The sequence below is a fragment of the Varanus komodoensis genome, unplaced genomic scaffold, assembly GCF_004798865.1.
Source record: "Varanus komodoensis strain SLA01 unplaced genomic scaffold, ASM479886v1 scaffold2, whole genome shotgun sequence".
Classification (NCBI taxonomy): domain Eukaryota; kingdom Metazoa; phylum Chordata; class Lepidosauria; order Squamata; family Varanidae; genus Varanus; species Varanus komodoensis.
The window spans coordinates 7,989,551-8,002,319 of NW_025335568.1; the positions used below are offsets into that span (position 1 = coordinate 7,989,551).

Sequence of the window (12,769 nt, forward strand, 5' to 3'; positions counted from 1 at the left end):
TTGCAGAAGTGAGCTACGTCTGGAATAAAAGTGGCCAAGAAGAGACTTGTGGCCTGGCAGGCACAACTGGCCTTTTTGGCTATAATCCTCTCATTTTGTGATCTTCAAATCTTTGCCAACATTTCAGTGTGATAATGAAATCAAAGGACATCAGGTTCATTTAGATTTGCTTGCTGCACAAATAAGTTTACAAACTCATCGAAAATAATTACATAAAGTTATTTGTATATGGATGTTTAGATGTACACCATGTATGGATACACAATGTATGCCCATATATAAATAAAAACTGTAGGTTAGGATGAGAAAGAAAAAAGGCAATTGTGATCAAACATAGCTATTTATTTTTCTTCTTATAAACAGCATTCAGTTCCTTACTGAAAAAGCCTAGTATTTATATATTTTTTTCATCCCATCACTTACAACAATCTGTATAAAGTATTTACATCTTTCCAATATATGTGTTGCAGAATTTCAGATATTCAGCTTTTTGTAAATCAAAAGCTGTTTTCCTTTAAAACTAGCATTGATCAATGACTACAAACTGAAGTAATATTGGCACAGTCTGCTTACAGTACAGGTCTCTGTGTTGCATTTTGTATTTTAAGCCTTTTTAAAATCCAGCTACTTTGATATACTTAAAAGACACAGGAATGATTACAGCATTGTATCTCCAATACATTTTTGCCTCTGATAGACAGCCTTGCTGTCAAATTTAGGGTGACAGCAGCTATGTCATTAGGTGAGCTCAGACACGAAGGCAAACCCCACATACAGCATCAAACCAAGCACAAGGGGATCCAATCAATTAGCAGAAGCAGAGTGTAAGGATTTTTCAAATGGGGGTGGGTGGATGAGTGGGATTTCATGCTTAAATGAAACAGAACTCACCACAAATAGAAAGCCAGTCAGGAATATGGTTGAAATGTAGCCTTCTCCCCAAAGTGCTGTTTTCTTGTGTATAAGGATACAACCCACCCCACTTCTCACAACCACCAACTGTAACTTTAAACAGGACTTTCTAACAATGTTGAACTGTTCTGCTAGTGGTTTAAAACTTGCTTCATTCTAACTGGAAGCTGCGGCCCTGGCAGATGCTCAGCAGCCACTTCAAGGAACCATCCTGTACTTGTGTGTGTTTCCACCGTCAGGAGAGTACAAGCTATTTGGTCTCCTTTCCCCAACACTGAATCTAAGGCCCTGCCAGTTAGCAGGAATTAGATGGTTCTCTCCACAGTCTGCATGTACCAGGATTACTAGTAAACTTTTCTCAAGTCTTTTGGTTCTCCACTGCATATCAGAAGGTATCAATTCTGATGGCAATATTTAGCAACACGGTATCTGCGAGTAAATGTATTAAAAATGCAAACAAGTAACTTTTTAAAAGATTTGTGTTCCCAGATGATCTAGTTGCACATGTACAAAAATAATGAGTACAGTTTAGTGGCTATAAAAATCAATTTCCCCTAAAAATACAGTAATCTATGAAAAACTATTGAAAGAACAGTGCTCTTGAGGGAAAATACAAGCAAATAAAAGTATTTTATAATTTGAATTTGCAGTTTTAGGAGGGAACTATATTTTTTAAAAAAGGAAACTTCATGTGTGAATGACAGAAATAAGATACCAACTAAACTTTTACGCAGATGTAAATACCTCACTCCTAACGTGGCTATTGGTTCTAGAGATGCAGTCTAGAAAACCCAAAATCTATTAAAAGAAATACAATGTCAAACAATTATTAAGCGATATGAGAGCTTTGCAACTGAAAAACTGGCAGGTCCATCTTTATGTTATGATTTAGCAATAAGAAAACTGGCATTAACCTGTAATATAGTATTCTGGGGGGGAAATAAGAGTCTGCTGGTTTGAGATATTCCCCAAACAAAAGTGTTATTTAAAAAAAAAAAAAAAACCACACGCACAATTATATCTTCATATAGCAATCCAAGACAAGGGTTTGTGGAAATGAAATTTTTAGAAGTTAAGATTAGAGTCAATAGCAGCAAATTGGCCTTTTGCCTGTGAAGGGAACTTGAGAGAGAGATTTCAGTTCCAAAATATTAACAGAGTTTGTTTTTCTGTTTTAACTACAGATATTGAGAATTGTACATTGCATAGTAAGCAGTAAAAGAAAACTTGACATGAACTTGCAAAAAGACTACCTGTCCTTTGGAAAGTTGGTCTCTCTAAAATCCAGCTACCACTTAACAATAGAATGTGGGACATTTTTATACTTATGCAATTAGCATGGATCCCTGATGTGAATATGCAAAGCCAACATACGATTCCTGTTGTAATGCTGAAGTTTTGTCCTACCAATGTAAAATCCTCTAAATCAAATCAATGACTGGCCCAAGAAAGTATAACACTACTGGTTTTAATGGACTTGCATCTACTTTTGTGATCATTAGTAGTGCCCAGGGTCATGAAACAGAGATCAATTACCTCTTGAAGTTTATAACTACATCACCAAGGACCAGCAGCTGAAATAAGGGCAAAACTAGTTCAGCCTTTTGAAGCTCTAAGGCTCTTCCTTCACTGTGGAAGGAAAATGGTGTTAAGAAATGGCTGGCTGTGAGTATAAAATCTGTTCCTAGTATTCACCAGGCCTGAATATCCAATGTTTGATATAAAAAAGCAATTCAGTATCAAGCAGTGCATCTCATTAAAGTTAAACTCTAGATCCAGATTATATTTTTGTTTTTTTTTAAATGATAGTATAATGTTCAGCTTTCAAGATCTTTGTTCTGCTGAAAAATAAGGAAACTTTTAGATTTGCATTTTAATATACCCTCAAACAGTGAATAATTTTCCCACCAAAAAATGGACAGTTCTCAATGCAGTACAAATAACGAATATTCATATTACATTGTCTTCATAGTCCCAATGCCTTTGTCTTGTTTAATGAAATCAGAATTTAACCAACAGCATTATCAGACAATGATCTCCAGTATTTTAGTTTCCAATAAGAAAATCAGCAATTAAACCAACCAACACTTTTTACTAAATACTTTTTTCAATGAGTACTTGAAACTTAGTACACCCTGTTTGTATTCACTAGAGTCCCTAAAAGAATGTTATTTCAAGAACAAAGATTGTGATATACTATGACCAAATCTAAAAATATATATTTTAAAGTTCCTAGATCCAAACATATTTCTGCAGGAGATGTGGTAGGATTATTTTTTCAATAGGCATCCATTATGAGCAATTAAAATTGCTAGATGAGGCTTTGGGGCATTTAAGTAATAATTGGCACTACTTGGACTTTCATTTTTCAGAACTGTGAGCCAGACTTCTAAATGCAAGTACAGACAAAAGTGGCATGTGACAAAGCATGTCAGGAGTGGTATTAGATACTATCCAAATTCCAGATTATTAATTTTACTAGGTGTGCATGCTGAATTATAAGTCTATATGCAATCTACATATAGATTGTATAAACTACAATCAAGCGGTACTTATATTTTCAAGGCCAAGAGCATGAATTCAATAAATCAGATAAAGTGATGAGGGCAATTTGTTTTTCCCTTTATAACTGAATTATTTATAACTCAAGGCCATTATCATGCTCAAGAACATGCTGCAGACCTATAGAAGTGCTTCAAGCACACTGCATCCATACAATCTCATAGAAACTGGAAGCATATACTGTGCATAAGAATTGTGCATATACCTATAATAAGTGGTCATCATGGTGCTAATATGGGAAGTGGGCTTCAGGTCCTCCAGAATGAAGACCTTTTCTACACCAATTCATTGCTTTCACTCAGTCTATGCAAATTGTGTTGCAAAGGGTGAAAGTGATTATCCTTTAATACTATATGCTCAAACAATTCGTACATTTCTAATGTCCAGTCAGATGTGTTTGTACAAAGAACTCTGAATAAAACCTGAGATTGGTACTAAGGTGTAGGAAACAGAGATGGCTCACAGTTTCAGTTTCTCAGAATGAAAAGTCCTGAGTTTCACAATATCTTATCACGAACATCCCCAAGCAGTGGTCTATACTAGAAGACTGGTCAAATGATACTGGCTCTTTTCCTCAATTCAAAGGAAAAAAAATTGAGGAAGGAAGAATGACAAGTTACATCAAAAATAAACCAAGTCATCTAAACTGCACCTAAAAGCAAGTCGTCAAAATGCAACTGTACTCTGTATAGGAAGAGTTATCTAACACAGACCGCAAAGGGACTGTGTGCTCAGGAAGAATGTGATGACAAGGCCTCCACATCGTAACGATGGATTCAGGCAATTTATAAAAAGATCTGAGGAACCCATGGAACTTAGCCGAGCAGTCTTCCAGGATTCAAGTAACTATGGTGGACTGGAAAGTTTAAAAAGGGCTCTTTATTACCATTACTGGTGTTCCCTGTGATTGACTTGGCCCTTTGTTATCTACTTGATGCTCCTGGAAGATGGCCAATTTATTGAATAGGAAAGCTTACAGTATCGTTTGACCGGCACTGACCCTTGGAATAAACATGCTGACTGATCTAAATGAACTTTAACGCTTGCAGAAAAAATATAAGCAACAAAGCAAGTGGTTAACCCCATGTTATCCTTGGTCCTCCACAGATGCAAGACTTACTGTGTGGGTTTCTGAGCAGGAAATAAAAAATGAGCCCCCCTCTCTCATGCCCCTTCCATAGCCCTCATTCATCACTAAAGGCTTTGCTTTGTATTAAAAGCTGGAGATCACCGACAGAAGTTATGGCTTTTTAAAAGTTTTACACATATTTATATAACAAGTGTTAGTAAATGTCCTGGGTAGCAATGTGTGTTTTCTTTTCCAGCAATGTTCTTTGTATGTGCTTTGTACCTCAGAAGAGAGTCTGCCAAGGCACTTAGAGAAGGTTACGTCTCTTTAAGGGCTACAACTGGCAATGCAGAACTCATACAACCAGCAGTGTCACATTTCTCAACAAGCATGTTTTTTTTTCCTTTTATAAACACAAGACATCTGCTTTAAAAAGTACACAATGAACAAGAACAGAAAGCCATTTACTGTGTGTCTCACTAAAAGATAAAGGAGTTCTTCTAATAAAAGCACAGAGAATGGATCTAGGCTGCCCAAATAAAAACAGAACACATTTCCTTTAGTTACTAAAACCAAAAAATTAAAAGGCTGCAAACCTCCACACACTCAGGCATAGGTCCCACAGATCACAATTAGTATATAAAGGATTGCAGCCCAAATCCCTAAAACTCCACACGCCTGTTTAAAGAAACAAGTGATTTGCACAAATCCATTTCTGCTTATCTGTCCTTTGAAGTGAGTTTCTCAATCAGTTCTTGGAGTGGAGCAAGTTCTCTTCTGTCTATAAGGTTAAATTCCTGGCGGAGACAGAAAAAAAGCCAACATATCAGTTAGATATTTAATGGAATAATCGTTATTAATGGTCATATTTTAACTGAAAGAAAAACAACAGGCTGCATGAAATGGTGGATTATGCCAGAGAAAAGGAGCCCACCCAGCAAGGTAAAACATAAACAAGGGCAGTGCCAACCTAAACCGCTATTAAGGGACCTGAAGAAGGAAGAGATACCAAAGCTCTCTGCACAACAAATTGTAATGGGAAACATTTCCTCAAGCATCTGCTACTGTTGCAGAGGCCAGAACAGAATACAGAAGGTACCCACCTCACTTCTTGAGGCATGTGCAGATGGTCACACTTCACCTCTTTTCAGTGAGATGAGCACCAGTTCCATAAGCTAGAGCTCTAGAATGTCCGTAAACTGCAGTATCACAACTTGAGTAAGGTTAGCATGATCACAGAATTAAAGTAAGTCATGGTGGCTTCTTTTCACTCACCACATATGCTAGTTACAAGCTAATTAGCATAATTACCCTCACTGAGTGCAGGTTCTTATGATATCAGAACCCATGAGGATGGGTGGCTGGAGTAGTTTACAAACCATGCTATAATTACGTAGGAAGAACCATGGCTTTCCAAATGGACCAGCGTGCATGGGGCAGAAAATGAGCTGGTACAGATTGTTTACCCTCTATAATATGCAAACCCACCCACTGCAACAGATGGCCTTAGAGGAGGAATCCTAAAAGTTTCAGTTTCCCAAGGAAGAAAGCAAATTCACAGTTGCTTCATGGCTGTGGAGAAGAGCTACAGTTCCATCCATCACCACAATGTTTCTACTATACATTTCTTTTAAAGTGTGATTCTACAACACAGAATTCAATTGAGGATGGAGCACAACCTACATGCCATTACATTATCACATGGTGAAGGAGACATCCCAGCAAAGTAGACTATCCAGTGCTTCAACACGACAAGCGCTAGAAAACAGAACTGTTTTCCACCTTGCAGAGCAATGGTACATCACTGTGACCCCTGTGCTTATTTACCTGAACAAAAAAGATAAAGTGCTTGAAGGATGTGTTGAGATGTGCCTCTTCTTGAAGCTGAATCACTGGATCAAAGTGCTGGTGATAAATGTGAGCGTAAACTCTGAAGAGACGCTTTAAGATGGTCTTGGCTACTGACATGAAGTTCTTTGGGAATGGGACACCTACAAATCAACAAATCAGACCTTCAGTTTTAACACTGTATTCCTACACAGAACTACAGCCTAATCGCGTGCAGGTTTATCATCTGGTTGACAGCTTCTTGCTTCAGTGCATAAACAAAAGTCCAGGACATTGGAACAGTTGGTACCTCTTCCCTCGAGACACTCCTGCAATGAGCACAGGAAGCCCGCCATCAGGGCCACAGAGTTCTTGAAAGTCCCACTATGGGTACTGGGAGAGCTGGAAAGTGACTTTCTATACAGAGTTTTTTCCACCAGTAACCGAAAAGATACAGACAAGACAGCCAAAACATTCAGTTTCCTAAATGCTTAGCCTGAATAACATGGATCTCCGGTTATCTATTTTTAAGATAGTCAATCCTGTTAATAAAGCTATAATTTTAGGTGGTTGAAAGCCTCTGGATAGAGCCTCAAATCTTACAGAAATGCAATTGCACACATAGCAAGATTAGAGATGTCTGAAATAAAGTATTAAAATGTAAAAAAATCTGTTTATTGCCAGTTGGGCAAAATAACAGGATGTTATTAAAAACTGACAAAACCCAATATGTATATGTTCCACTTTAGCAACCATCCATGAAAAACTGGTGAAAGCTAATGTTTTTAGAATGCAAGCCATTTTCTTGGAAAAGAACAATGTATTGCACTGATGTGGAAAAAGGCGTAACCCAAACAATTATTTTGAGAAAACAATGAAAATGGTGTACATATGTGCAATAGAAACCCAGTGTTCCACTCTCCCCACAAGGAATATATTTATTTCCTAAAACTGACTGATTACTAAATATAGTCAGAACATGTACAGTAGTGCTCAAATGAAGTGGTAATTGTATTTTCCTTCATTACTGCTTTTTCTCTAGGATGGAAAAGAAATGCCATTAGAATTAGAGTAAGCACTGAAAATATCATTACTTACATTGAAAAAGCTTTTCCTGTTAATGAAGGATTGCTGAAAATTATGGGCCATATATTGGGACATTTTTGGTGCAATGTTTAAATTAGTGTTGGGAAAACTGCCCAACTTTTAAAAGCTACTATTTATGCTTGTTATATATCTGAGAATTCTGTGTGGACTTTCCTCAAGACTGAAGCCTTTGTTTCCTTCTATGCCTTTAGAAAGAACTAAAATGTCAAGCCTTCATGTTTGGCAATATTCCAATTCCATATTTTAAATTTACCGATTTTGGATGGAAACAGTGTCTCATCATCCAGCTGATCTTGAACCCAGGTCATCAGGTAATCAATGTACTTTGGTGCTGAGCACTTGATTGGCTTCTTTATGTTTGTCCCATCTGCCCAATGGTACTCGTATCTGGAATGGGACAGAAATGGAAGATATGAACCCAGATTTATGAGTTCATGCACTAAGCAAATGACATTTTATTGTGTTTTCAACAGATTATGGTGGGATACAAAACCTCTTTCATTGATGCTTATGCTGGTTTTTCTTTGTTCATACCACAGACCACTATTCCTCCCCATCCACAAGTCCCCTCAGTTTCAAAAGCAATTTGCTATTTGGCAGGAGGCTTAGCTGCATATGAAAAAGAAGCAGGAAGTTCCTCTGGATATGCAGGACAAATTTTGCCTATCTTTGGATACCAGCTATTGAAAATAAGAGCTAATATTTTACCTGGGACAGAATATTAAGATAAAAGCATTAAGGGCTGGTGTCATTATGAACATCAATGCTGGGGTTAGGGTACTTGATCATAAGGGTCAAGGCACTAATCACACCCTCAGAACTCTAAAACAAGTGCAAATAAATTATTTGCCTGATAATTGCACAGCTAGAGCATTGCACCTAATCCTGCTGTGCAGACTCTCCAATTCTGATGTCATGATGACCCACTTTTCACTTTCATTTACAAAGCAATAGCTACAACCAGCAGATACTGCAGTAAAAAGAATGGTAATGCTGATCACAAGGCCATGACCAGCTCCCTGCCCCCTTCAACCACCTCTATTTTAAGAGTCTCTATTCAGACATCCCAAAGAAGCAGTTATTAGCCACCGTGAACCTATCCATGACACATCCTGTTTTCTATAGTGTCCCACCTAACTGCAAAGTTTGTGCTTGTCTTGTAGATTTTAGCAGGATGGGAAGTTTTGACTAAGTACATATGAACAACTAGATTCAAAATAAAATAAAATTGCTGTTATGTATAGATATACAAAATTATTTGTTTCACAGGTAAATCGTATGTTTACTCACAATTATTTTCCTTCTGAATGTTGCTGAGTTTACTTCCCAAGTTTCATAGGAAGGAAAAAGTTCCCTATGAAGAAAAAATTGTCATCCCCACCTCCCTACCTCGTTAGACCCATCTAACCCCTAAGATTTACAGAGAACATTTCTCAATAACATTTCGAGACCTCACTGTCACCAATCCCTTCCTAAGCTGAGAGCAAGATGATAATTGTGCTATTTAAAACACAAAAATCTGATATTTAGTTCCCATTCTTTGTAATTGAATCTCATTATCCTGAGAGCTTCTCTCTGTATTTTTCAGATACATTCAACACACAGATGCATGTAAATTGTATTAATGATGAGGTTATAAGTTAAATAAAATCACTCCAGCCATTCCTTCATTAAATATTTTTGACAATGTAGCACCTTATGTACATCTATTGTACATCTACTAATTCGTGTCCTTCCCCTTAGTTCTAAAAATACCAGTACAGCTCTACCCTGATAGAATATGGACAGTTTAAAATAATCATACTGCAAACAGCTGAGCAGAAAAATGAAATGTAAGTGGAACAGTAAAAGCCACACTTACATTGCAAGCTTTAAAGTCTGGGCACCAGTCCCTTCCCATCGGCTGCATTTTCCACTTAAAACACAGCAAGATTCTATAAAGTCCCATCACATTGTTCCTTTGTCTTGTATGGAGCAAAATGACTTCAGGTCAGCACACACTTCTGAGCTAGCACTCTGTTTCAGTGCATGTGTGACCCAGAAAATTGTAATGACAGTGTTTTAAGAATGCTTAGTTCTTAGTTAGAAGAATGTGAATTTTCAGTTCCTAGGAATAACACGTGATGCTCCTTTAGAGCAAAACCAACATCTATATTTGTGCCCATAATGATGAAAGATATAGCTTGTTAAAATGCCTGTTACTTCTACAAAAGAGGGGAGATTAAAATGGTAAAGACCACTCCAAAACGTATTGGTTTTATATCAATACTCAGCCTGAAGGCCTACTTTGGAAACATACCTAACTGTGACATTAAAAAAAATCATACAATCACCTGAACAAAATTTCAAGGATTACAATGAATGTCAGTCACTTGTTTCTGAACACAAGAAACTTGTTTGGCCAGAGACAGGCAATCGTTCCTAGGAATCTGAAAAGCAATTTTTTCACTGAGCAGATGCCCAGGCTTATTATTAATAGTGTTATCTGCCTCCAAAAGATAGCCATTTTTAGGACCAGTAGGTGCAATAGTAGAGCATCTAGAATAGTAGGACAGTGATTCTAAAACTGCAACTTGCCCTCCAATTCCAACACATCTCAAATTTCTCTCCCTGCCAACCAAATATCCTTTCATTAGTCTTGTCATCACCTGCTCCAACTGCCAGTTTTCTACTAGATACACCTGCCAGAGTGTATGTTTGTTTGAACTTTTTGTTGGCCTTATTATTATCCATAGTTAATGCTAACCACAGTGTATTACATTAATCCTGACTAAATCCCAAACATAAAGCAGAACCATGTTTTAGCTTGCAAAGCTAAGTCCTGCCTATGGAAGAGGCTACACCCTGCCTATGCAGAGACATACCAGCAAAACCTGCATGGCACCTTTCAAACAGTAAAGATGAGAGGCAGGGAAGCCGCCTTTTTGTCTAATCATATGACAACGGGAAGTCTCACCCATTTCAAATAAAATTTCTCCCAAGTTAAGTGTGCACAAATTACAGCCTTAACCATGGTTTGCAAACCCACTTCAACCCAGCTTTAACCAGTTTGTAAGATTTGTGGCTATTCCTTCACTTAAACCACAACTTCAGGCAAAATGTTTAACCAGTGTTAAGGGGAATTATTAAAATTTTATGCGTGCATTGGGTTCCAAGAAAAATCCCAGCTCAATGGCAGGGCTAAAAAGGTGCTGACAGAGTAGATGACCATTGCTTTATGGTTGTGGTAGCATCCTGGCCACAGTACTATGATGGGGAGGCAGCACTATTACTCTGCAACAACCTAGTTAAAAGTAAAAAAAACTGAAATGTGTTTTCATAATCTATGTATGAACTGATTTTTAACCAAGTAGGGTTTTCACCACTGACAGTAAGGAACAAGTGATCATTAAAAATATTCAGAATAACAAGCAAGTGGAAACAGGGAAAAAACGTTGTTTGTTAATACACAGTGCTCTGTTTAATATTGTTCTCCTATTGGAATGACACTGGTTAGCACTGGGCAACAAGAGGACACTGAATCAAATCCAGTTGGCTAGGTATTGTTAAACTCTAGTTCCCAGCCTCCAGGAAACAGAACAATGCCTAGGCACTGCCATTTGTGGCGGAAAGATTTTCCAAAGGGCCACACTGGGTAGGTATGCATCTTTGCTTTAATTAAAAATGCTTTTCTGGTCTCATGGCTGTGAAGATGCGTTTGAAAAAGTCCCACACCTAGGTAGCAGTTGTAAAGCTTTGCCGTATTTTTTCATCCCTCATGGCCTTCACTTCCTATTGCCCTGCTCTCCCCCCTCTCCCCAGCACAATCAAGTTCTGCAAAAACTCAACCATCGGTCCCAAAGCACAAGGATGAAAAATAGACAAATTCTTTCTCTTTAACAACACAACACTATACACCATGTATTCTCTCGTCGTTTCACTGTCACAGTTTAGCATAACAAACATTCTTACTTTGGACCAGCAGACATCACTGGGCAGCTCTCTTCTGTGCAGAAGTCTGTTATTGTCCCATAAAGCATGTTAATCTGGTTGAAGAAGTCCACAGCTATTTAAAAAGAAAAGAAAAACAGTGACGAGTTTCATTTAGAAGGTAGCTGCCAAACTCTGCAAAAATTATTTTCTTCTGGACTGTATTCTGCTAAACTGGACTGTACTTTGCTAAGCAGCACACACAACTTCTCAGAAATATTAGTCAGTTGTGGTTGATATGTTGATTTATAAAGGAAATGGTCATCAGAAAGTAGGCCAGATTTTCAGAAGGCAGTCTGAGTTGATTAGCCAGAGGAAAGTTTAATGGATAATTCAATTAATCTATTAAAAGGGCAATCCTGTGGTCCCTGGGCAAGAATCCCAGAGACCATAGGACTATTTAGAGATTCCCTGCAACCAATCCATAAGGATACAAAGCTATCACTATAAAATGAGGTGCTGCCCTTACACTATTCTTGCGAGTTTTCCATCTATTTCTCTACAGAATTTAATGTGGTATTCAAAATGCTGCATCACAAAGAAAATCCTAAAAGAACCCTGATGGGTTCCTTGAATAGCAGCAGCCAAAAGAATCAACTCCAATATAGATACTATCCAAATTTGGGGGCAGGGAGCATCTTTGGGAGAGGAAAAATATGAATGACAATGTTCCCTTTGAAAGTAATCAAGTCTATTCTTGCCCAGTGTCTGGAATCTCTATGTTGGTTATTTCAAGAAGCCATTTACAACTTGCATTTGAAATATGTCCTTGAAAACACAAACAGCTGTACAATCAGTCTTCTGTTACTTGGGCTGCAGACACAACAGCGTCACCAAGAGTTCTGACCTTCCACTGATGAGTCTTGTGATGCCTTGGAAGCCCGAGTATAACAATTTCAATGCCACCACCATTAACTAATATTCAGATTATGTCCTTAATTCAGCAAAACAGACACTGCACCTCAATTACATCCCAGAAACACCAGATTTACACTTCCCAATTCTGCACTTAATCTTAGAGATATAAAAGACAAACTGAATATTCTATAAACTATTCTCAAGGGATTTATAGATCACTGCTGATATATATGTCAAAATAGCATTTTTATCATTGCCACATTTGAAAATGCTAAACTACTGTAAAGAAATTCTGCATTTCTTTGGGGAAATAGACAAATTTTATGGTGTATACATGAGTAAATTCTCAGTTTTGTCTGCAAAACTGTTACCACATTCATATATCCTGGTAGTTTAATAACATCTGTTCAGTGTGTAAAAAGGAAAGGAGTTAAGAAAAGTAATGAGGAATACAGACTCCTGCTC

General features: G+C 37.6%; 1 protein-coding gene across 3 annotated transcripts in view; it reads right to left on the minus strand.

Moving 5' to 3' along the window:
• Positions 1 to 321: 321 nt before the first annotated feature.
• The window catches only part of MOB1B (MOB kinase activator 1B), a 32,488-nt gene continuing 20,040 nt past the window's right edge, over positions 322 to 12,769 (minus strand). For all 3 annotated transcript variants that reach the window (XM_044428526.1, XM_044428527.1, XM_044428529.1), the window contains exons 3-6: positions 11,429 to 11,522; positions 7,731 to 7,864; positions 6,371 to 6,534; positions 322 to 5,340 (exon numbers count right to left, since the gene is read on the minus strand). In XM_044428526.1, coding sequence (XP_044284461.1) covers positions 5,263 to 5,340; positions 6,371 to 6,534; positions 7,731 to 7,864; positions 11,429 to 11,522 — 470 coding nt within the window. In that variant the 3' untranslated portion in view covers positions 322 to 5,262. The remainder of the gene's footprint in view (positions 5,341 to 6,370; positions 6,535 to 7,730; positions 7,865 to 11,428; positions 11,523 to 12,769) is intronic.